The following is a 25,722-nucleotide window of genomic DNA, read 5'->3' as shown; positions in this document are numbered from 1 at the left end:
TCACTTCCCCAAAAGTCAAACAATTTTAAATTTGATCATATTTATATTAAGATTACCAGCGTTTATATCTTCAAATACATTTAATATAAAAATATTTTTTATAATATAAATGATTGATCTAATGATACTTATTTTGTAATATAAATGCTAATATTATTTTATATATATTTAATTAAATTTACAGTTATTAGACTCCTTAGTAAATGAGAGTTATTTTTTGTTTAAGGTGGAGGGAGCACGCGGCCAACGCCTCTGAGCTTGCCGCGTCAAGTGGATTGTCGCACAATGCCTGCAGCAGCCTGCAGGTACATTTGCGTGGCCTTTTTTCCTATTCCATTCTGCTCTTCTCCGTGGCATCATGACGAGCACAAATGTTGGTACACACGTGGCGGCCATCGGCTGGATTTCCCTCGGAGGTCCAGAGGCAGCACTGCGAATGAACATGGATGAAAAGCCGTACGTGTCTCTTCACCACAAAATGCAAAAGGTGTCTTTTAAGCTATCTTAGATAACTATATGGAGTTGTCGGAAAGGTCGACGTGAGTGAAGTGATGCAGGGAAAGAAAGAATGCAGTATATACTGTATGACTTCACAATGGAGTGTATATCAGACCTTTCATTTTTCATATTAAAAAAATTGCTAACTACTCTCTGCATCCTAGAAAACAAGTCATTCTAAAAATTCTATGATAAATTAAAAAGGATATAAAATGATCTTATTTATCCCTATTTATTAGCTATATTTAACACTGATTGATTGCTTTGTCCATGTGCACATATTGAATAGGATAAAATAACTTATTTTTTGAAATAAATTTTAAATTCTAGAATGACTTTACCTTTTAGGATCAACGGAGTATATATGTTTAGAAATATATGTTTTTCAGGCCGCCGGTATAAGCAACTGGATAACACTACAGCCCTAGAGACGTCCACTCTCCCGATTGTTTTCCACCAAATTAAATTGGGGTTCCAACAACGCCGAGGTTGGTTTGTGGGCACCATTGCCCCAAGGGCCGAACGCAAGTTTTTATTGTTCTAGGTTATTGGATTTAATTGAAAACTCATTGACATGGAATATTCCAAATTCTAAAGTAAAAAAAGACCGAAATAAAATAATAACACAGAACTACACATCGGGTACACTTTTATCTCTAGTCTCACCCTAACCCGCAAGTGAGCAACAATGACAATTCAGCGCAGTAAGATTTTCCAACACGAGGCAACTGACGACTGTTATGCATAAAATGTCGTTATCTAGCCGCTTCTTTTTGCCTCACGTGTTCAGCGTCACCAACAAGTCAAGCTAAACGTAAACCACAAATGAAGAAGAATCTCCTCCCCCCCCCCCCCCCCCCCCACACACACACACACACACATCTTCGCCAACTCAGCCACATGTTTGCTCATCTAAATTCCTTTTTCAATACAAATACAGACGCACATGTTTATACACACTTACACCATGAACGTGTACGGAAGATAGGGTGATTTATCTTGAGATTAACAGCCCATAACTCAATGAATAAATTAAATAGCTAGACAAAAATACGATTATCTCTTACGAGCCTAAGGCCAGTCTCAGTGGGAATTTCATGAGGGTTTTTATGGGTATTAAATGTCATGCCACATCTGCAAATTTGCTGATATGACAGGATCATTAAGAGGAGAAAAGAGAGAGAGAGTTTCATGGGATGTGAGGGGACTTTCATTACCACGATACTCCTCCGGTACAGTTACCAAGTTCCGAATCTTGATAATTATGCAATGAAACTTTACATTAAGACTGGTCTAAGACATCCATGTACTACAAATGGCACTGGATTAGAAAGGTCACTATCGTTTTTATATGCACTTAAGAGCCGAGTAATGGTGACCTTAACAAAAGAAAAATATGAACACCGTACCATATTATTAATTGATATATTTTATTGGAATTTTCTTTCTCTTCTTCTGCTGCTACGATTACTTCGAAACTTCTTTCTCCTCCTTCATTTAATTTGAGTAAAATGCACCGTCGGTCCTCGAACTTAGCTCAGGATGTCATCCCAGACCGTAAAATTTCCAAATATCCATTCAGATCCTTAAACTTGCTAATCAGATCACGGGAGGTCCAAATCGCAGTTGTTTAAGCTAAATCGAAAGTTATATAATTTATTTAAATAAAAAATTATATACACATAAAAATAATTCATACCAATTTACTTGTATAAATATATTTAAATACAAAAGTTCTATAGAAAAAATTGTAAAACAAGAAACTCATATGATCAAATTTGTAAAAGAAATAGAAAATAAAAAGGAGAAATTTTGGAGGAAATATTGGAAAAGAAAATATTTAGCATAACATTTTGAAACAATATTTTGGAAAAAATTAGAAAAATATAAGTGTTGAGCAGAAAAATTTAAAATAAAATTTGCACCCGCATGTAAGCTCCACATAAGTTGCACACTTCCACTTTGTAATTTAAAAATGATGATTTGGACTTCATGTGATACGATTAGCAAGTTTGAAGATCTGAATTCGCATTTTGAAAGTTTAGGGACTAGGATGACACCCCGAGCCAAATTTGAGGACCGGCGGTGCATTTTACTCGTTTAATTTGGTTCATTTCACCGGTCAATATCAGGTAGCGATCAAGCTCAAGTGAGATTAGTTGATAATGATGACTGAGCCAAACATAAGAATCACGAACGCCCACGAAAAAAAAGGTTTCTGCAGAACACATGTACGTGTTTTCATATTTTCGATGTAGAAAGTCGTTCAATCCTGTAGAAAAGTGACCATTTTCTCCCATTTCATTATCCAGATTCTTTATGCTTACATTCTGTACAAGACGCTGGACGTACGTGTGCATGTCGAACGCATGCACCCAAAAAGAAATATGGAATATAGGAATACAGAGAGAAAAAAGAAGAAGAAAGAAAGAGGGTGATATACTCTCACACAACCACCACTTCATTTCCTTTTCTTACTTTTCTATTTTTGAACGAATTGTCTCTCTGATTTTTTCTATTTCTAATAGGCAAATGCACCAGCGGTGAATGTGCAAAGCTGCTGTAATTTTGTTCAGGAACATAACGTGTACGCATGTCGATTAATATTTTTAGCTGCAAAGAACGACTGATTCTCAGAAGAGCTCGATCTTGCTGTTGGTCCAAGTTTCCTGGTGATCGAACAAGGCCATCCTCTGGTACGTCAGGAAGGGGTCCTCGAACTCCCATGGCGTTCGCCCCGTTACCACGTCCTCCAGCTGCCACATCGACTCCGGCCAGTCCATCGGCGGCAAATCAGGCCACTCGCCGTCGATGCTGCCGCTGCCACTGCCACCGCTCGATGCTTCCGCCGAGGCGGAGTAGGACGACGAGGATGAGGCGGAGGAAGACTGGTCAGGCGAGTAAGCCGTGGTGACGCCGTCGCTGGGAGCGGGCTGGGCGCCGGCCACGTCACCTGGAAACACGATGTCGTCCAGGAGGTGCGCCATGGGCACGTCGTCGGTGCAGAACGCCTCGTGTCCTGGCGTGACTGCCGTGACGATCTTCTCCTCCTCCGGCGAGCCGGCTGGATCCTGAGGAAGAGGAGCGGGCTGGAGGGGCTTGTGGGTGGCGGGGTCGATGCCCATCTTCCTGAGCTTCTTCTTGATGTGGGTGTTCCAGTGGTTCTTGATCTCGTTGTCCGTCCTCCCCGGCAGGTGTGACGCGATCTTGGACCACCGGTTGCCCAGCTCCGCGTGCAGGTCGATCACCGTCTTCTCCTCCTCCTCCGACAGCAGCCCGCGCTTCAGGTCCGGCCGCAGGTAGTTGGTCCACCGCAGCCGGCAGCTCTTCCCACAACGCAGCAATCCTGTTCGATTAGCAGAAACACGTGAGTTAACTGAGTAATGGAGTTCTGGCGGCCATGCAGGGCTAAGTCGTCACCGAGGAGAGATGGTCACGTACCGGCGAGCTTTGGCACGGCGCGCCAGCAGCACTGGCCGTTGTTGAGGAGGAAACTGACAAGCTTCTGGTCCTCCTCCGCAGTCCACGGCCCCTTCTTCAACCCCACCTTGTCGCAGCACGGTTGCCTCCCCATTGATAAGTTAGTTGTTGGTTGCAACAAACTCTCGCAAAGAAAAGGCAGCTACAAGAGCTAGCTTAGCTTGGTGTAGGAAGTACTAGGCAAGCAAGAGCCAGCTTCTCGGTGGAGACGCCATGACCACCTTCCCCCTTTATAAAGGACGAGGGTGAAGAAGACAACGAGGCACACCTCGAGGACTAGGTACGCGTGCATCACCGGAAAACGCTGAGGCTGGATTTTTGGGCCCCACGACGATGCTGCCACTTGGCCAGGCTGCTGCTCCTTGGTCCCTTTCGCTTGCTTTGCACGGGCTGCTATGCCATTGTGAAGCCTTCGCGCGTTTATTTGAACCAATGTTTTTTATTTCTGTTTGTTGTACGAGGAAAATGAATTAGTCCATAAAAAATTAATGGGGCAGTCGATTGTAGCCTCTCAACTTGCTTAATCAACATGTTGATTTCCTTGCTGACAAGTTTTGTAGTACTCAAGTATATACTCCGTCTTCTAATATAGCTTCTGGTTGTTAGGATCTGCATGGAAGGGGACACATGCACATGATACTATATAGAAATATCTACTTGCTGTTACTACCTATTAGCAAGAATTTCATGATCGTCCTTTTTTGTTTCTAAGTTACACAATTATCTAATGCCCTTCCAGTTTACAGATTATTTGTAAGTTATTTCATTCCCACTTTGAAACAATGCTTTATGAATCTATCTAGATTTCTTACAACCTATCTGTAGATGTATTAGGGCTCCAAATGTTTGGTTTCCTAAGATGTTAAGCCAAGTGCAAGTTGAAAAAAAAATCCAAGAAATTTGAAGGTAAACGGACTCACTACCAGCTGATAGAGGAGCTCAGTAACCAAATTGAACAGCATATGTATTAAAGTTCATGACCAATCTTTCGTATTATATGTAATCTTTTCCTGCTCTAGATTGATCTTCTAATTCAGTTGAGAATGGTTGCTGTAACCTTGACGATGAAGAATTCAGGTTTGTTATTACTTTAGAGTTCCATGTATTGTCTACCAAACTATCTTAAAAAAAGTATCGTCTGCCAAACCTCACAGAGGATATTGCTAATGAACGTAAACATTCAGGATAATCCCATCAAACAGCAGCTGCTAATTCAGTTTACAATGTTGTTATTGTGACCTTGACCATGAAGAACTCAGTCCTGTTATTACTTTAGCGTTTGTGTCATCTACCAAACACGCAAACAGGATATTGCTAATGAATGTAAATGTGGATGATAAACTGGCAGCAGTCAAATAGTGCAAATAATTCTCATTCTACTCAATACTTAACTTGGACAAGAGTTTGGTAGGTTGGAACGGACTGATGTCATTGAAGGTTGTAGGGGTTGACAAACAAACTCTGGTAGCCAGGACAAGAAGCTTCTTACAAGGGAACAAAACAGCCACAACAACATTATCGTACTCTTATATTGTGTCCATGCTATAAAGTAGTATCAGATATGCACTTCCTCAAAGAATGATGAATACTTTGTCAATAAATATAGTGCTTGTAACGAGATGAAGTGCGTAAGAAAATCAAACCTTTCATTTGAGCACGTTCTGAACTTAGGAGAACACATCACTAGTTCAAAGAAGCCATTTCATATGCCACAATTCCGACCTGCATCAGCTTGGCTACCAAAGAAAATCAAACAGTTAATTTCGAGCACGTTGTTAAAATTTAATAAACACATCACTGATCCAGATAAGCCAATTTCATAGGTCACAATTCTGACCTTTGTATCAGCTGAACTACCAACCAACCAAACAGTATCACTTTCAAAAGAACACTGACGATCTGCATGTATATTGACTGACTTTTTGAGCAAGACATGCTTGCATCTGATCATTTTGTCAGTTTTGTCTACTTATCATTTATTAAATTTGTCCAGTCTTCCCTTCTTAGATCCCAGGCCTTTACCAAACCATGTCTCATCCAGCCCTGAACCTGAAAAGTCTGAACGCTGAACTTGAAAAGTCTTCCAAGTTGGAACCTTCAGAAACAAAGCATAGATAGATGATTTCAGTCAGAGTATACATAAACTACGCCCAGTAGAATTAAGCACGTTGCAGAATAGAAATTTCCTCGATCCACGCACATGACTAATGAAACTTTCCTCGATCAATGCACATGACTAATGTGCAGCTTAGCCGTCAGTGGCTGCAGTCCAAGTGTCATCTCTGACTTGCCATTTTCAGAATAATGAAAATTTCAGGCATATGGATTTTGACACAAAGGTGGTATAAAAAAAAGTGAAATAAATAACAAGAGCCACTGAACCATCTGCCAGTTCACATAACCACGGTACAATTAGGATGGTGGTTAGCATTTGACATGTGCACTTAGGCAATCCCTTAGGCCATCATTTAGCAATCAGCAACCCTTTCACACAAAGAAAGTGATGGGGTGGTCTAAAGATTGTGTCCCTCTATAAAGTAAGTAGCCATGCAAGAAGGCAACCCTTTGACCATCTCCAATCACAGCTCATTATGCTGATTTCACTACGCCAGCTCAAAGGCAACAACACATCTATTGTATGAAAAACTTACGTGCTAACTGGAGAGTTACCAAGTCATGGGACGTGTGTTACCGTGTCTTGTTGCGAGAGAACTGTCTACATGAAGAAGGCATGAGCTTACAATATTATAGTTGGTCATTGACAGGAATTCTTATTCTGAAGTTCGGTGTCCTTTTTTTTCCCTAAAGGCACTGAAGCGTTGAACTCTGAACTGCTGCAATTTTGTATTTGAATTCAGAAGTACCCTATACTTCACTTCATGAATGGCAGAGACAGGAGATTGGACGTTTGGAAGTTGGAATGACATTGTACTTGCCTTGGAATCCACTGATGCATCATTTGTTGATACTCTCCTTTCTTGCCTTCAGTTCTGAGTTCTGACCATCAACCATAGTTTCCTTCACCTTTTTGTCTAGTCAGTTCTGAGACATTAGTTCACTACAAAGTCTCAAAAGTTCACACCTCTTCATGTAAATTCTAAATCAGCAAAAGCTAGATTAGGCTCTGATGGTTGGATCACGACAGGATCACAGGATTCTGCTCTCTTTATTTGGATACTTGCATTTCAGTTACTGCCCAAAATGTTTTCACCTTCTACTAGTATACTCCGAACAAAGCTCTGCACCATGTTCACAACAACTTGTATATTAAAATCTAACTGATTATTTGGTATTTGATAAAATTGGCACAATGGAGTCTCCTTACTGTCATCGAGTTCACATTTGGCGGTGGAGAGCCATTGGACATGAGCAGCAACTTGCTGACTGAAAGTCCACAAAGGCTGCATTCATTTTACTCGAAGAAGTCGGACATGAGTATTCACAGGTACCAACCCCACTATACCAATATCACATAATCCAATAGTGCAGTATGTTTGATCAGGAACAGTGGATAAAAACCAAAATTACTAAGGACCTCATTGCTTCAGTTAAGCAGCAGCAGTTCTCTTCAGATAACCTGCTTCCATACCAGCGATAAACTTGGAACATTGCAGCCATGCAAGTTGGCTGGACTATGGCAAAGGTTTCATCAAACTTGCAGTTCGCTCACATAAGCTATGATGTGGGAGCCCAAAACTCTGTGCACAAAAAATTCCAATTCACCCAAGTTCTCCCAAGTTGATGCAGCTCCTCAACTTTCAGATTTAGCAATACAGAGGAACCATATCTCGAAAGCAATACAGAGGAACCAGCCTCTGCACTTGGTCAGCATATCTTTGTTTTTCCTGAAATCTTATCCAAATATTAACAAGCATTAAGCGATTACACCAAGCTTTCCTAGTGTATTTGAAAAATTATAGCTCAAGTCAAAGTCGCTAGACCTGAGGAGCAATGAGTGAAACAGTCAAGGAGTTGAAATCCTGTACGGTTGAATCAACCGTTTGAAGACCAAATCAACAAACAGAATAATTGGCACATTGCTTTCCTACTGGTCCACGAAGCAAAGTAGCATTCAGTGGCCCATTCTCTTAGTGCCAGCTGTTTCCAAACAAAAAATATTGTCCAATTGCTTTAGAGAAAATGATTATGCAAGAAGTTACCTGCAGGTACTGACGCATATGACACCACATATAAAATCACAAGAAAGCATAACATAAAAGGCTACCAAACTACTTCCAACAAGTTGCAAAGTATACTCATCAGGAGTGAACATTTATACTAATCGCCATTATCAGCTTAAAGGACAACAGTATAGTAGGATGATCATTACCGTCATCATTTGGAATTTTCTTTAGGTCTTTGCTGTAAAAATCGTAAGCGCTGGTAATCATCATGCAAAGTATTAGAAATTCATAAAAGTGTCTACCATGCTGATTAAGGACTTTAACTTGTATGTTACCAGCAAATGAAATAAATCAGTCCATTCATTCACACAACTTACAGCTGATCAAGAGAAGCGAGAAGGCTGCCATTTCATCTGTTGGATCTTAGCCTACTGAGATCTCTACATACATACTCCCTCCGTCCCATGAAGAGTGCAATCCTGCGTTTGAAAAAAAAATCCCACAAAGAGTGCAGTGCAATCCTAGGAATTGGATCTCAACTACCAGCCTAATTAAGTGGTCAGATTAAATTTGCATGTCAAAACTAACCGTACGTGGCAAACAAATGAGGGTATGTGAGTCTTTTCACACCACCACTAATCTGTCCGAAAAAAGTTAGAATTGCATTCTTCATGGGACGGAGGGAGCACCAATTATATAGTCTATATACAATCAGTTATAGGCACATAACACTGACACTTCTGACCTTATCAGTTACCATGAGCAAAATAATAGAGTTCTTTGTAGTTCAACATTTTGAATAGACTGTCCAAGTATTCAACCATGCCAATCAAATGGAAAGGTAGGACTAAACGGATGCCAGTAGGCCAACCATACCATAGTTGGGCATGGTTCAATTTTGGACTGTAGAGAAACAGATTTTTTTTTTTACAGAAGGAGATCTGTTGGGCCGAATCTAGTATGCATACTGATAAATGACCAACAAAATAGGCTGAATTTGCAGTGCCAAAGACCCCAAGTGTACATTGCTTTCATGTAGCGGATGACTCATGGTTTTTCTTCAGCTACACGAGCAGGTAATTCTAACTCAGTATCCTCTCATCAGACAGACTATACAGTGCCAATGCAAAACACCAGCTACTGCACAGCTTCTCAAGAAGCCTGAACCAGAACAAAGAGTCGATAAGGACAACAAATCACCAGCATTCTAAAGATCAAGATACAGGTAGGATGTTAGAACATAGAACGGCTGTTGTATTTCAAAGGAGAATACAAACTCAACCTGGAAACCTCAAGGCGGCATCTACATCATCCCCTTCTGACGGTCACAGCACCAAGTTTCTCCAATTAAACTGTTGCAAACTTGCTACATGTTTAAAGCTGCAAACGTGGTACCAGTACTGGTTGTTCATTTAATCCTACTATCCTAGTGATCATCCAGTTCGCAGGTTCCTCTAGGTGAAACGCCCACAGCACACACCGCACAAGCATTACGACAAACACCTGTACTACGTGGGCAGCATAACCTCGCCAAAGCGCTCAAGTAAATAACCGCGCCTTTCTATCCCAAGCGCGACAAGAAGGGGAACACGCTAGCACGTGTCTTCGTCCGTACATTGGCGGACGAATGGTGGCGCTCGACGGCGGGGAAAAGCACCATTGCGCTCGACGCCGGAACCGCGATAAGAGTACCTTCGGGCCAGGTCCAACGAGGAGAGACGCAGAAGCCATACCGCCCCAGAGGGTAGGATCCCTCTAGCCTCCTCCTGACGCAGGGAGACGATCGCCGGTGGACAGGGCGGCGGTGGGTGGCGGAAATCCAATTTCACCGTCGCGTTGGGGTTGCAGGAGCGCGATGGAAGCTGGGCTGTTTTTTTTCTTCATTTTTTCGTCCTTTTTCCCTTTCTCGAATATTCTTTTTTTAAGACGGATGGAGCCCGCGTGAAGAGTTATTCGGAAAAAATTTAATGCAGCCGGGATGCAAAGCCGCTTGTTTGCAGTCCCTCACAATATGGTGAGTGAGCCCAACGAAAATGCCCAGACGCAGGAGCTGATCCCGACGTTCGCCTCCCAAGCTCGTTTTGGCTCCATGTTCGACGGCTCGTACGATTCGGCTCACAACCAACCGGAACATAAAAACCCTACCGACACGGAAACCGTCGGAGCTGCAGATCGCTTGGCCACGGAACCATCGCCGCTGCCGATCACTTCGACGCTGTCGTTGCGGCCGATCGCATCGCCGCAAAACCGTCGCCTCCACCCTCCGCCCATCGGATTGTCCGCATCCTCCTCTTCTCCGGCAGCATACTCGTCTCCTCCATTGCCACCAATTTTAACGTAGCCAACGTCAAGATCAAGTGATCTTATTAGTGCTGGATGAACACAGACATGGAGCCGATCTTAGTATCAATGGCAGATGAAGCATCGTTAGAGCCAACAATTGTGACAGATGAAGCATCATTAGCAGTTGGTCCAATTGGTCAAGGGGATGAAAACACATTCGATGAAGCAACAGCAGATGAGGTAACAAAATAATTCTTAATATTTAAGAAAATTAATCTATACTCTGTTCATGTGCCTTTCATGCTGCTTCTCTTACGATAGGTTGATCAAAAAGATGGCTGGAGTGTCATTGTTCCTGAAGTTGGAATGACGTTTGAGTCCGACGAAGATGCTTATGAGATGTACAGTACCTATGCCGATAAGGTTGGATTTAGCATTAGAAGGAGTGATACAAAGCGCCGAGCAGATAAGACCATATATTCAAAACAGTTAGTTTGTAGCAAACGAGGATTCGGTAGCACAAGAACTGGTTGCAATGCTAGCATTCAGTTTGGTGTCAGCAGAGAAGGAGTTTGGACAGTTCAAAAAATTGTACCTAGGCATAACCATTATCTAGCCAGTCCAAATAAGAAGTGCAAGCTGAGATCATAACGACATATTATAGAAGCTGACAGACTACTCATTGCCCAAATACGACAAGCTGGGATGAAACCATCACAAGTGTATGAATTCATGAAGCAATTTTATGGTGGCGCTGAAAATATTCCATTCTCGAGTACTGATTGCAATAATGAGATTGGTCGAGAGCGAAAGAAATACGTAGAATCCAATAATGCGTAGACGCTATTAGAATACTTGAAGAACAAGCAGATTGAGGATCCTGTATTTTTTTATGCCATCCAAATTGAAAGACATCTAGACCCCTAAGTGGATTTTGATGATAAATGACAAAGCACATGTATATTTAATCGTGTATTAAGCATGTGTGCAGGTGCTAAGGGTGACTGAACAAAGTATATAGCAAAGCGTGAACCCTAAAAAAGGGTATGAAAAGCAGCGTTCTTAAGTGTACTAAAAGACTAGATTTTATTTTTGACATTGAGTATAGGAACGCCATACTATCGAGAGGAACTTTGATCCACAAGTTTAGACAAGGTAGTTGTGCTCAAGAGAATCCAAAAAATCATAAGAAATCATCCCACCTCTCAAAAGGGACTTCCTGTGAAATTCTGTGTCTAACCCGGAGTGTCCGGGTCTCAATCCGGAATGTCCGGACTAACTGTCCGGAGTATCCGGACGTATACCCGGAGTCTCCGGGTTACCGTTACCAGTCCGCAAAAACCACTGGTCCGGAGTCTCCGGATACCTATGTCCGGAGAATCCGGACATATACCCGGAGTTTCCGGGTATCGCTCTCCCAACGGCTAGTTTCTGGGTGAAGGGGTATAAATACCCCCATACCCCCTCTCATTCTTTCTCTCTTGCTTATTTTTCAACCAGAACTGCCTAAAAGCCAAAGAGAGCCCTCTCACTCCCCATTTGCTCCATTCTTGAGTGATTTTCTTAGGGGATTGAAGTGAGATCGTTGCAAGAGCTAAGATTGTGCAAGTAAGCCTTAATTCCATCTCTTGAGCACATCATCCAAGTCTAGCCCGTGGATTATAGTTTGTTACTCTTGGAGCTCCAAGCTCCTAGACGGCTAGGCGTCGCTTGTGATTGCGTGATTGAATTGTGAGCATCACAGCAAGTTTGTAATCTTCATTTCTTTCCGAGAAATTCATAGTAAGTGACCCTTTGGTTTGAGCGTTGGTCTCACCTTTGGGAGAGGAGCATTGGGGTTCTTGAGCACCGTCTCTTGAATTCTTCCTCAACGGAGACGTAGCTCCTTTGGGAGTGAACTTCGGGAAACAAATTCTGTCTCACTCTCGTAATTCTAGCTTGTATTTGTGGTTGTTTGCTTGTGAGACTAACCTTTTAGGGTTTGAGGGCGATCTACTATTATACAAGCCTCAGGAGTAAGACAACTGGTGAGAAATACTCCAAAGGTACCGCTAGTTCCTCTAAATTTATTAGATCCAATTTACAGCATCATTATCTTTGTTTTTATGTAGTTTGTTTCATATCCGGATAGTCCGGACATTATCTCCGGAGACTCCGGACACAACATCCGTAGTATCCGGACATATATCCGGAGTATCCGGACATTTATGTTACTAACCGTGTTCAAAGTATTTTTAAATTGCAGATTAGCTTATTCACCCCCGCTCTAGGCATCTTGAGGTTCTTTCACAAATAGATAAGCCAAGTGGTCGTATAACTAATTTTTTTGACTGATGGTAAGTCTATCATGGATTCCAAATGTTTTGGTGATGCTGTCTCGTTTGACACCACATTTCAGACAAATAAGTTTGAAATACCTTTTGCTCCACTCCTTGGAACCAACCATCACAAGCAGACAATAATTTTTGGAGCTGCATTATTATATAATGAAACTATTCCTTCATTTATCTGGCTCTTTAAAACCTTTTTGACAGCAATACCAGGAAAGCATCCAATGATAATCTTCACTGATCAAGACGCAGCTATGGCAGGAGCAATTGCTTATGTATTCCCAAATACAAGTCATCGGCTTTGTTTGTGGCATATATATCTCAATGCTGCTAAACATCTGAGTCATGTAATTCATAAGCACCCTCGTGAGTTTCTACCTGCTTTTAAAAAATATTTCTACGAAGATAGATCAGAGAAGTGTTTCAAGAAGAAGTGGAATGAATTGTTGACAATTTATAGCTTGGAGGAGAACTCATGGATGGAAAATCTGTATGAGTTGAGAGAAAAATAGGCTGTTGTTTATTGCAACTCTTTTACAGCTGATATGACAAAAAGTCAAAGGAGTGAAGGAATGAACAATGTCTTCAAGAAAAGATTTTGTAGGAAACTTGGTCTTTCTGAACTCATCGTCGAATGTGAGAAAGTCTTTGCTTCTCTTCTGGAAAATGAGTTGGATGAAGATTTTAAGTCACGTATGAAGAAACCAGTTAATTACATCTCAAATTTTCCATTATTGAAGACTGCTGCTGAAGCATATACAAGGAGGATGTATTCTGAGTTTGAGGAAGAATTTAAAGCCCAATTTTCATTTTCCTGTAAACTGTTACAGAATGAGGGGTCAATGTCAACATTCATGGTTACGCATATGAATTCGGATTATAGAGCAACAGTATTATTTGACAGTGCAGATAATACTATTACTTGTTCCTGCAGAAAATTTGAGTCCACAGGTATGCTTATTTCTGAAAATGCAGATAATTAAAATTTTATATTCCCAAATATGTTTCTGACTATTGGCTTGCATATCTTATAGGTATATTGTGCAAGCATGCCTTCAAGGTATTCAATATGAAAGATGTTTTTTTTTACCATCACAATATATATTGAGTAGATGGATAAAATATGCAAAAAAGTTTTTATATTGATAAAAAACAAATAGCAATGAGAACCTGAAAGCACATGCTGCACGTTTATCTCGGATGGCAACATCCCTTGCACTCAAGTGTTCAGGGTCAAAAACACTTCTTGATAATTTAGAGAAAGCATTTGAAAAGTTGGAATTGGAAGCAGATGAGTCTCTAAGCAAGATTCGAGATGTTGATGTTCCTGTTGTTTCAAATGGTCCTGCTGCTTCAGATGGGGTAAATAGTATAATATCATTTAGAGTTCCACCAGTAGTAAAAGGTGCAAAAACTAAACGAGCAAGCAATGTAGTCGAAAAGAAGAAGAAGGAGAAGAAAAAGAGAAGTTCTGAGAAGCAAGGTACTGCATGTACTGTTTTTCTTAATCACCATCTTATGTTTCTAATAGTTGCAAAAATATTTCAGGAGAAGGACCAAGTAACACTGAAAATATGTCAGCGCCAAACTCTTCCACAGCTATGTTAGCCAACTTTTCAAGCACCGTGCCATATTTCTTGCCTGGAGGATATACGAGTCTTTTGCTTGGTCTTGATCAAGAAGCCACAACTGCACGGAAATTACATTTTGATGAACCAGATAATGATACAACCTTTGAGGAATAGAGAAGTTTTGATATTGTCACTTATAGTTCATACCAGAATTTAAGTGACTGTACATTTTTAAACTTATGCACTACTGTAATTTTAGGTATTTTTGCACTTGTGCAGTTGCCTTACTTCCAAGGCTTATCCAGAACATAATTTATTTACCACATGAATGCCTCAGATAACATATTACCATTGAACAAAAATATCAAATTTATTTTGGCATCAACACATTGTACAATAGGATTTACATGGGTGTCCAGATGCAACATTACATCATTGTGACCAACTCTACAGACAAACATTGGCCTTAGTTCTACTGAATTCTGCAGAATTAACATTGCAGACAAACACAAATAGTTCTACTGAATTAACATTGCAGCATTGTGACTAACTCTACAGAATGCCTATCAGCTCGAATTAGCCTTGATAGCTCGAATTAGCCTTGGTTTTACTGAATTCTGCATCATCAGCTTGAGTTGGCATTGGAATTCTGAATCATCAGCGCAGGGACAGGGCTACCTAGCCACACAACGCACGCCTGAAGGCACATGACGCAGGGCACCCGGTTGCCTCCTCGTCCGTCTCCTTGCCCGCCATCTGCCCATCGCGCAGATCGACAGCCGAGGAAGCCAAAAAAACAAGCAGCCAGTGAAAAGAAAAGGAGGGAGAGCCAGTCGCGGCCACGGGGTCAGCTCACGCGGGCACGGCAGCGCAGCAGGTTCCGACCCCCTCCTCTCCTCTTGTCCGACACCGTCCGATGACGCGGAGCCCTGATGTTTGATCCCTCCTCATTGTCTCGCTGATGGCCCTGTTCCCGGCGGAGGCCTTGGCGCGGATTGGGAGTGGTGGCGGCGTTGGGATTCTCGGCGGTGATTATTGGGACTGGTGATGGTGGCGGTGACGATTGAGAGTGGTTGCGGGCGAGATTAGGATTGGTGTGTCCATTCTATTTCCTCCATGAGAGCTGCGATGCCCAACAAACTAAGATGGAGCCGGAAAGATAGAGCCGCGGAAAAATAGAGCCGAACCCAGCGGAACCAGCTGTCTAGGCATTTTCGTTGGCCCCACTCACCGAGTTGTGAGGGGCTGCAAACACGCGGCTTTGCATCCCGGCTGCACAGCATTTCTTTCCAGTTATTCTAATCAATTTTTTTACAACAATTAGCTGAGTCATTCTAGACAAGTTCAAATTGAACGAGTTGTTCTGAAAAATTATTTTGGAAATTTATGGAGAAATTGAACAGGGAAGTCTGAAAAAGTTTTCAAAATAAAAGAGTTTATCCAAGAAATTCTCATCATAACACTTTCATAAAAGTTATCATAGAGAAGTTATCCTAAATATTTTCAGGAGAAGTTATGTGTAAAAATTACTTGAGAAGTTCCTGTAAAATTGTGTGAAAAGTTTCCTAAAAGATTATTTGTAAAAATTGTGTAGACACATAGCTTTAAAAATATTGGAGAATTGCTGAAATAATTGTTTAAAAAAGTTGTGGGATGTCGGAGAAATGTACCCGCTCATTAATAATGTCTTGGTAGAGCTGACAAAAATGAATAAATCAGCCGTGATAGGGAGGTTAAGATTACGGATGCGACTAGGTTGGGAAAAAACAAGGATGGACCCGTGTTGAACCAGTAACGATACACAACTCCCACTCGCTATTTCACACAGAGAATGTAAGCTAAAAAAGCGGGTCATCAATTTCTCTCTACAAACATTAAGTGCGGTCAAATAACCCATATTGCCATTAAAAATTTGTTTTACCATATGTTTTTTAAGGGTTTCAGCTCTACAATATAAGAAAAGATGCTTTACCATCTTTGGAAATACTTATCCGAACTTGCTCTTACGCTTGTGATAACCTCGTCAATCTTGAACAGAAGCGGATCTAAGTGGGGCTAAGGGAGCAACCCCTCTACCTCCCCAAAATTAATGGATACCCTCTAAACTCCTCCATTTTTTGGGACAAAGAATGAAGAAGAAAAGGTGAGGAAGAAGAAGAGAAGGGAGATGAACCCCTTTTTACTTGGTGCTGAATTCGCCACTGATCTCGAAGATTTGTTGGCTCAGTCTTCAAAGATGCTCATAGAGATAGAATTTGCATAGGTGTATTTATAGGGGTGAGTACGTGTCTGTGAGTGCTTGAGTTGTATTGTGTCGTCTCAAAAAATAAGAGCCGGTGAAAAAAATTTGGCTTCACCCACTCCTAGTTTATTTCTCCTTCATTCTCAAACAAGTTCTTTACTATAGTGTAAATTCAAACCCTGGATTAACCGTGGCAAATTGGCACTAAAACCCGAGCTATTTTTGGCAAACATTACGTCCCCTAAATCCTGTCCTATTGATCCTCTCGTAAAAGTTAAAAGAAGGCTAGACTCTAGAGGTGCAATACAATAACTATTAGGGCAGCCCCATTGCAGTAACTGGAATAGTTTCCATAGCATTTAATATGCTGCTATATAGGATATTTTGCTGATTTGGCAATACAATTAAAAAGAAGAGAGAGAAAAAACCAAAAAACTAGATCTCATGTAAGAAATGGTTTCTCGTAAAAAAAATCAAAGTCTAACAAACTATATAAAACTTATTAGGATGGATATCACAAATACCAAGATAAAATTAAAAAGAAGGGAGGAAGCGGATTGGTAGGGAGAGGAGAAAAGTCATTGGAGGAATTTATTTTGTAACCACAACTATAAATTATGCATTGGGAGCTATAGTTAGCTGGTGTGTGACATGGCGTCCCATAGTGCATAGTTTTTTGATTGGGACTACCTTAAGATATTTTGGTACAGCATGGTTGTATAAAAAAGGCATTTTTTACATTCCCGAAATTCTCGCGTATCATTTCCCATTGACCCTGCTGTCTGCTTAGTCTAAGCTTTGATCGCGCGCTCACTGAGGGCTCCTTCCGCTGTCACCGCCCGTCGCAGCGGCCGTGCATTGGGCCTTGGCCTCTGGGGCAGGTCGGCAGGCTAGTCCGGCCATGTCCACCTCTCCACGGACCAGAACCTTTCACCTCGTCACTTCATGTTGCTCGTCACCTCTTCGATTTGTTTGGGTTTCCACGATCACCATGTCTCGTGGTGACCGAATAACTCGATGCTCTGGTACGTGACGAAGGGATCCTCAAACTCCCACGATGTGGGGCCCGTCACCACGTCGTCCAGCCACCACATCGGCTCCGGCCATTCCATCATCTGTGGCCACTCCGGCCACTCGCCATCGACGATGCTGCTGCCGCCACTTGACGCTGCTGCCGACGAGTAGTAGGATAACGACGAGGAGGAGGGAGAGGAGGAGGAGGAACAGGAAGGCCCGGGCGAATAAGCCGTGCTGATGCCGCTGTTGACCGCGGGTGGCTCGACGACGACGTCGTCGTCGTCGTCCAGGAGGTTCACCATGGGCACCTCGTGTCCGAATCCGGCACCTGACATGGCGGTCTTCTCCTCCTCCGGCTGCAGCTCCTGAGCAGGAGGAGCGGGCTGGAGGGACTTGTGGGTGGCGGGGTCGATGCCCATCTTCCTGAGCTTCTTCTTGGTGTGGGTGTTCCAGTGGTTCTTGATCTCGTTGTCCGTCCTCCCCGGCAGGTGCGACGCGATCTTGGACCACCGGTTGCCCAGCTGCGCGTGCAGGTCGATCACCGTCTTCTCCTCCTCCTCCGACAGCTGCCCGCGCTTCAGGTCCGGCCGCAGGTAGTTGGTCCACCGCAGCCGGCAGCTCTTCCCGCAACGCAGCAACCCTGTTCGATGAACACAAGCAAGAGTGAGTTGGCTGTGTGCTCATAGCATTTTAGCGTGCAGGAAAGGCTACCCCGATGCTAAGGCTAGCCGCCGTCGGCGAGGAAAGATGCTCGATCACGTACCGGCGAGCTTGGGCACGGCGCGCCAGCAGCACTGGCCGTTGTTGAGGAGGAAGCTGACGAGCTTCTGGTCCTCCTCCGCCGTCCACGGCCCCTTCTTCAACCCCACCTTGTCGCAGCACGGCTGTCTCCCCATTGCTAACTTCTGTTTCCTCGAGCGCTTATGCTTGATGTGGGAAGTACTAGGCGCAAGCACGTGGTGGTATAGCTTGACGGTGGAGCGAGACGCCATTGCCACCTTCCCTTATATAGGACGTGAGGGAGAAGGCAACGGACGGGGGGTCCGTGCCTCCGTGGCGAGTTAGTTATGCTGCAGTAGTTGTGAGACTGTAACGTGGGCCCGGCGACGGTGCCTCAACTTGGGCAGGCAGCTTGGTCCTGACTCCGGACGGAGTCTCTTTGCTAGTTTGCTTGGCTGGCTTCGAATGGGCTGCTAGTTTTGGTCTCGTCTTGAAGGAAATGGATTAGTCCATGATCGATGATGATATCGACTCTAACCTCTGAACTTGCTTATTTAGTCTCTTGATTTCCATGCTTATACTTAAAAGTTTTGTGTTATATGGTTGTCAGGATTTGAATGGTAGGGAACGCGAGATGATACTATAAATGAATGCTTCCATACAACATCATGAAGAGAAATGCACGCGTTATAGGTCGCTTGTGGTTGCTATCTACCAGAAGTTTGCACATACAATTCCTTAATTTCTACTAAGTTACAAGTTACAACAGCTACACAACGCTGAAGCTTATACAATATTTTCCCAATTTTAAAACAATTCTTTAAGAATATTAGATTTCCTACCATCCGGGGTTCTGTTTTTTTTCTTTTGAGATGGGTTTCTGATTTTTGTTTGCCTAAGATGTAAGACAGTTAATGAGATTGTAGCAGGCAGTGAAAATCCAACAAAGGTAGACGACAACAGCAGCAGTGCCAGATTCAAACTGGCAGTACTTGGCATACAAAAGAGAAACAGAGAAACATAGTCATCAATAACCAAACTGAACCGTGCAGCATATACGTATATTTTAATGTGTTAGCTAATGGTATTGGTATCATCTTATCATGTGACTTTTTCACGTTCTAGATAGATCTTCTTAGGACCCGTTTGGATCCATCCAGCTAATCCATTAGCTGATTAACACCCAACTAAAATTTAGCTAGCTAAAATTTTAAACTAAATTTTAGCCAGCTAAAAGTTCTCCCAGCTAAACTTTAGCTGGGTGTTTGGATCCTCCAGCTAATAGATTTTACTAAAATTTAGATGGCTTTAGCTACGTTAAAACAGCTAAAGTTTAGCTGGTCTTTTAGCTAGACCATTTGAATCCCTAACAGCTAAATTTAGCTAGCTAGTTGGTGGATCCAAACAGACCTTTAGTTAGGTTGAACCAGCAAATTGAATAATTATTATTTAGCTAGTTAGAAGAATTACATGGTCCTGTTTGGATCCATCCTGACTAAAATTTGCTACAATTAGCTGGTGGATCCAAACAGACCTTTATTCAGTCGAGACCATGGTTGTTGTGACCTTGACCCTTGAAAAGTTCAGTTCCGTTATTATTTTAGGGTTCCAGGTATCTCATCTACCAAACCTCGCAAACGGGATATTGCTAATGAATGTGGACATCGAGGATAAAACTCGGTAAGCCGCAGTTCCTAATGAATGCAAGCAAACACGATAAAAAAATTAAGCAGCGGTCAAATAATTCAAGGTCCATAGCCGCAGTCTTCTCAATCTTTATTCGGGGCAAGATTTTGTTGGGTTGGAACGTTGACTGATGTCATGCGAGATTGCAGTGGTTGACAAAACACTCTCTTTGTAGCCATCACAGGAAGCTTCTTACGAAAGAACAAAGCAGGCATAAGAACAATCTGAAAAAATGCGCATGCCGTAAACTGTGATTATATGTGCGCTTCCTCAAACACAAGTGAGCGTTTTGTCAACAAAATACGGTGCTATGTGATGTAAAAGACAATCAAGCTGTCAATTTGAGCACGTTCGGAAATTTGGCAAACACAAGTTCAGTCATTCAGAGAAGCCAATTGCACATGCCACAATTCTATCTGTATGACTGTATCAGATGAGCTGATTCCATATTCCACAATTTTGACCTTTGTTTCAGCTGAGCTACCAACCACCAAAAAGTAAGTATCAGTTCAAGACTTCAAGAACAATATAGTCGAAAGATCAGTTCCTGTATTGACTGACTTTTGGAGTTAGACATGCTTGCATATGATTTCTTTATTCGTTTGTGTTCGTTGGCCTACATCATTTATGATCTCTTTCCATTCTCCCCGTCACAGAAACCCATGTCTTTACCAAATCACTTCTCATCCAGCTCCAAAACTCTATAGTCTGAAATCTGAACTTGAACTGGTCTTTGAAGTAAGAACTTCAGAAACGAAGCACAGATTACTTCGTCCGAATAGGCATATATTATTCCCAGTACAATTAAGCACGTTGCAGAATACAAGCGTCCCCGATCAACACACGTGGTTAGTGTAAGTGCCTTCAATCTACGCACATGACCAATACACATCTTAGCTGTCAGTGGCTGCAAGGTAGTGTCATCTCAAACTTACCATTTTGAGAAGGAAAATTTCAGGCATGTGGACTATTTGTCATGAAGTTCAGGTATCGTTCAGATAATTTTCATGTCAACAGTGGCATAAAACAAACTTTGAATTGAAAAATAAGTGCAACAGAACAATCAGTCAGGTAATCTCGGTACAATTAAGGGTGTGCTTAACATTTTACCATTCCCTTCTTTATCAATGAAATAGGCACAATCTCGTGCCCGTTAGTTCAAAAAGAAAACATTTTGCCATGAGCCACTTTCACACAAAGAAAGTGAGGAAGATGATCGAGCATCAGCCATTAGGGTGGTCCAAAGACTGTTTCTCCATAAAGTAAGCAGCCATGCAAGGAGGCAACCCTTTGACCATCTCCGAAAAATCATAACCTCTTCTGCTGATTCACTCTGCCAGCTCAAAGGCAAGTAGGAAACACATCTACCATCACAAAATTGATGTGTGAACTGGAGAATCAAGAAGTCGTGGACATGTGTTACTGGGCCTTGCTGTGAGAAAACTATCTCCGTGACAAAAGCATGAATCTACAACATGGTTGTGGTTGGCCATTGATAGGAATGCATAATTTGAAGGGTGGGTCTCCTTAATCCTTATTGAACTATAGTGAAACTGCTTTAAAAAAAAGACTATAGTGAAGCTTTGAACTCTGAACTGCCGTACTTTTGTATCTGTAAGCTCTTCGCTTCAGAAGGGGCAGGGAATTTGAATTCTGAATTAATTTCCTCAGAATCAACTAATGAAGGGTGTAGCATCGTTTCTTGACCCTCTCCACTTTGTGCCTTCAGTTATGACCATCGACTGTAGTTTTCTTCACCTTTTGTTTAGTCAGTTCTGATGAGTGGTAGGTTCCTCTAACAGGAGACATTAGTTCATTACTATGTTCAACAGGGTTTCCTTATCACACCACTTTAGTATGTGGTCTCTTATGTAACATCCCAATCAGAAAAAGCTTGATTCGCCTCAGATTGTTGGACCACGACAGGATTACAGGAATTTTATCTGAAACTTTTGTTCCGTTCAGATTCTGCTCAGAGAATATGTATTTCCTTGCATCTCACAGACGTTTCAGACAATTCTAGAAAATTATATCAGTTTTCAACAATCAGGTATGAATAGGAAGCATCACAGTCATCTGTTCAGTTGCTTGCTTCCCAGTAATATTAGACTTTAGTATGTGGTCTCTTATGTAACATCCCAATCAGAAAAAGCTTGATTCGCCTCAGATTGTTGGACCACGACAGGATTACAGGAATTTTATCTGAAACTTTTGTTCCGTTCAGATTCTGCTCAGAGAATATGTATTTCCTTGCATCTCACAGACGTTTCAGACAATTCTAGAAAATTATATCAGTTTTCAACAATCAGGTATGAATAGGAAGCATCACAGTCATCTGTTCAGTTGCTTGCTTCCCAGTAATATTAGCACCTTCGTGACATGATATTATCTGAAAAAAGGTCTGCAGTCTACACCATGTTGAAAAAAACTTGTACAGTGAGATCAAAATAATTCCTTGATATCATATAGCGTTGGCATAATGGCATCTCTCAACTGTCATCATGTTCACATTTTGGTAGTGGATAGCCATTGAACACTCGCTGACTGAAGGTCCACAAAGTCTGCTTTCAATTTGTTCAAAGATAATGACATAGTTACTCACAAGTCACAACCCAACTGTGCTCACAAAATCCACTAGTGCAGAATGTTGATGCAGGAATAGTGGATGCAAAATACTTAATGACCTCAACACTACAAAAGAGCAGCAGGAGTTCTTATCAGATAACCTGCTTCCAGACCAAACGCAAACTCGTTCTAAACAATGCAGCCATACAAGTTTGCTGGACTGTGGCAAAGGTCCCATCAAACTTTGCATGTCCCACAGACCGAAATGCATGGCCTGTTCATAAGATGTATTTTGGGAGCCAAAAATCTCTGCACATGGAAGTCATAGCGGCCAGTTGAGTTCAATCAAGTTCTCCCCAGTCGATGCAGCTGCTCATCTTTCACATTTAGCAATACAATGGAGCCCCCATCTGCCCTTGGTCAACATATCCTTTTTCTCCTGAAGTGTTATCCAAATATCAATAGCATTAAGCAGGTACACCAAACCTTCCTATTGTAATTGAAAAATTGTACTTAGGTCAAAGTCTCTGGACCTGAGGAGAAACGTGTGAAAGATTCAAGATGTTGAGTCCTGAACCAACTGTAGGAAGGACAAAGTCAACAAATAAGGTAGTAATCACTCCTGTACCAGTCACGGAGCAAAATGAGCATTTTGTTGAGGACATTCTCTTGATGCCAGCTGTTCCACACGAAAAGTAATATCATGCTAGAAGTTATCAGCAGGTACTAACGTGTAAGACATCACATATGCTATCGCAAGAAAGAACAAAGTAAAAAATCTACCGAATTAGTTCCGACAAGTTGCATAGTATACTCATGAGGAGCGAACATTTTTACATAAGAGCTTCATCAGCTTAATTGTCAACGATACAAAAAGAATGACCACTATCAACATTTGGTGTTTAATTTAGGCCTTAATTGAAAGAAAAGAATCATGGCTGGTAATGTCATGCAAACAAGATCATTGGCATTTCATAGAAGTATGGTTGCATTGAGGAGTTAAATTTGTATGATCAAGTACAAATTTTATTACCAAAAGAAGAAATAAATAGCCCCTTCATTCATAAAGCTGATCTCCAGCTAATCAGGCAAAATAATAAGTATCACATCAGTTGGTGAGGTTTCCATTTCCTTTTTTGGACCGTAGTCTCTTCATAACTACATGCATAGCAAACATAATCTATATACAGTTAGTTACAGGCACAAAACATATTTCTTTGTACAGAATAAAGATTTTGTCAATAGGGCAATTAGGGAAAGGATAATTTTGGGCTGCAATGCAGTGGGATGATTACGGAAGAATCTCTGTTGGGGGCTTGGGGCAATCTAATCTGTGGTACTGTCCATGGATAATTGAACGACGAAATGGGCTGAATTTAGCCTGCCCACGTGCATGCTGTGCTGCTGTTACTGGTGACCGAATGGCCTTTTCATTTTCAGTTCGTGATGGAAGGAGTTGACAACCATGATCCTTCTCATTCAAACAGAAACCATGCAATGCTGATGCAGACCATCACGCATCTCAGAAGTCAAGTTGTACGTGTGCTGGGTTAGAAAGGATAGTCTATTATAATGGAAAACCCTTTTCTTTTGACAGGAAACAATAGAAGTATGAACTCAACCCAGGCAGCTTCAAAGAAGCCTCTTCCATCCCCCATAAAGATGGAATCATATGAGTACATCAAATTTCTCCATTTCAATTACTGCCAACTTATAATATTTGCAACATATACGAGTCGAGGACACGTGCAACAGCATTGCTGGTTATTCATTTGCGGGCTCTAAGCAAAATAATCGCAGGCTCGCAGCGCACAGGCATTACCACAAACACCTACGCTGCGTGGGGGAGAGAACCCCTCGCTCCCCAACGCACCCAGGAAACCCACGCCCTCACTCAACCGGCCGAACACGACGGAAAGGGGAAGGTGCAAGCACACGTGTGTTCCTCTACCTTGGCAATGTGCTGGACGGCGCGGAACAGCCTTTGCGCCGGAGCCGCGGTCACTGCGCGGAGCCTGTCGACGGTGAGCGGGAGCCAGGAGAGACGGTACAGCAGAGGGAGAAGGTCGGAATCCCGTAGGCCCCCTCCGGATGCGGCGAACGGCTGACCACAGTGTGGGATTCCAACGGGGCAACTGGTTCGCTCATGGGCGCTGGTGCTGCTAGCAGATGGCCACGGGCACGCGCCGCAATTCTCATCAGCAGGCAATGCACCTTCCCAGCGGGCGTTAAGATTATTTACTATTGCGGTTGATGGTGCAAACCGCTGTTCTTCAATGGTGCACGGCTCTTTTTTCTCCTCTCTAGACTCCATTTTCAAGTACATAACTTTTTTAGTGTTTACTAATACATCAAAACTTTATACTCAATGTAAAGAACTTTAATTTGACAGCATATGCTACTGAGCTATTTTGAGCATTTCATAAACAGAGCTCGATAGTCCCTTTAAGTATTCACTTTTCCAGGAGCCGACTTACCAGTTAGTACTGGCACTTTTACAGGAACAGTACCAGTTTGTTTTTTTTACTTCGCTTCGCGATTAGAGTTGTACGCATCATGCATGGGAATCCTTCCGTCCTTGATGTTAACACTCTCGTGCTGACTGTAGGTCCCGGGTCAAAGGCATCTCGAAGGAAGCTGCTCCGCATATGCGATCACCACACCTCCATCTCCATGTACCTACAGATGAGGGCTCCAACGCCTACTGTACAATCATGATAACTTTTTTAGTGTTTACTAATACATCAAAACTTTATACTCAATGTAAAGAACTTTAATTTGACAGCATATGCTTTTATGATAAAAAAAAATACATTGTGCTTGGACACTAAAATCATGGGAGTTGATGAAATTTATAATTTTTTCAAATAATGGTTTGCAACATCAGAAATTAACATTTGAAACAAACATCGCAAAAATAATATCTTCAGTATTAATGTAAGAGTTACAACGTTTTATGTAACATTGAAGAACAATGTTGGCAACGTCAGAAAACATGTACACATGTGTAATATGACATATGTTGCCGAAATACAGACTGTGTGTAAATAATATTATATTTAAAATGTAAAAGATAATTGAACTAAATAACTTTCTATTCATGGTAAAAGCACTGCACCAAGATGACTTTGTAATCAAATAAAGAAAACTTCAAACCCCAACTCTTTACACTCATGGATCATGAACTTTGGAGTTGGAAAACGGCG

The 25,722-nt window shown here is 42.0% G+C and overlaps 2 protein-coding genes and 1 long non-coding RNA gene across 18 annotated transcripts; all 3 read right to left on the bottom strand.

Annotated features, from left to right (window-relative positions):
* Positions 1-2,771: 2,771 nt before the first annotated feature.
* LOC112881669 (myb-related protein 315-like) lies at positions 2,772-9,985 on the bottom strand. Of its 16 annotated transcripts, none has more exons than XM_025946472.1 (7): positions 7,920-9,985; positions 6,179-7,830; positions 5,816-6,073; positions 5,371-5,714; positions 4,247-4,587; positions 3,940-4,120; positions 2,772-3,844 (listed from the first exon to the last, which is right to left on the bottom strand). In XM_025946472.1, exons 5-7 carry the CDS (start codon positions 4,268-4,270, stop codon positions 3,132-3,134), a joined length of 918 nt encoding a protein of 305 aa, XP_025802257.1. In that variant the 5' UTR covers positions 4,271-4,587; positions 5,371-5,714; positions 5,816-6,073; positions 6,179-7,830; positions 7,920-9,985; the 3' UTR covers positions 2,772-3,131. The 16 variants fall into 16 exon arrangements, with proteins under 16 accessions (XP_025802257.1, XP_025802260.1, XP_025802256.1 ...); XM_025946475.1 differs by having other exon boundaries at positions 4,247-4,423; XM_025946471.1 differs by having other exon boundaries at positions 4,247-5,439; positions 5,622-5,714.
* A 7,055-nt stretch (positions 9,986-17,040) lies between these two features.
* LOC112881673 (transcription factor MYB20-like) lies at positions 17,041-18,509 on the bottom strand. Its single transcript, XM_025946481.1, has 2 exons — positions 18,309-18,509; positions 17,041-18,185 (listed from the first exon to the last, which is right to left on the bottom strand). Exons 1-2 carry the CDS (start codon positions 18,439-18,441, stop codon positions 17,515-17,517), a joined length of 804 nt encoding a protein of 267 aa, XP_025802266.1. The 5' UTR covers positions 18,442-18,509; the 3' UTR covers positions 17,041-17,514.
* Positions 18,510-23,463: 4,954 nt separating this feature from the next.
* Positions 23,464-24,705, bottom strand: LOC112881674. The gene is made up of 2 exons (XR_003226499.1): positions 24,468-24,705; positions 23,464-23,674 (listed from the first exon to the last, which is right to left on the bottom strand). It is a non-coding gene; the product is annotated as an uncharacterized LOC112881674 (long non-coding RNA).
* Between the last annotated feature and the right edge of the window lie 1,017 nt (positions 24,706-25,722).

This window comes from Panicum hallii, chromosome 2 (genome assembly GCF_002211085.1).
Source record: "Panicum hallii strain FIL2 chromosome 2, PHallii_v3.1, whole genome shotgun sequence".
In the NCBI taxonomy this organism is placed as follows: Eukaryota; Viridiplantae; Streptophyta; class Magnoliopsida; order Poales; family Poaceae; genus Panicum; species Panicum hallii.
Note: the sequence above shows the minus strand (reverse complement) of the source record. Positions and strands in the feature narration are given on the sequence as shown.

What these genes read in the sequence shown, in the direction of transcription:
- LOC112881669 (XM_025946462.1), bottom strand. Translation starts at nt 4,270, where the DNA reads ATGCACGCGTACCTAGTCCTCGAG. An exon ending in ACGCGTACCTAGTCCTCGAG is followed by an intron (nt 4,121 to 4,246) that starts GTGTGCCTCGTT and finishes TAGCTCTTGTAG; the next exon opens with CTGCCTTTTCTTTGCGAGAG. An exon ending in CGCCGTGCCAAAGCTCGCCG is followed by an intron (nt 3,845 to 3,939) that starts GTACGTGACCAT and finishes CTAATCGAACAG; the next exon opens with GATTGCTGCGTTGTGGGAAG.
- LOC112881673 (XM_025946481.1), bottom strand. Translation starts at nt 18,441, where the DNA reads ATGGGGAGACAGCCGTGCTGCGACAAGGTGGGGTTGAAGAAGGGGCCG. An exon ending in CGCCGTGCCCAAGCTCGCCG is followed by an intron (nt 18,186 to 18,308) that starts GTACGTGATCGA and finishes TTCATCGAACAG; the next exon opens with GGTTGCTGCGTTGCGGGAAG.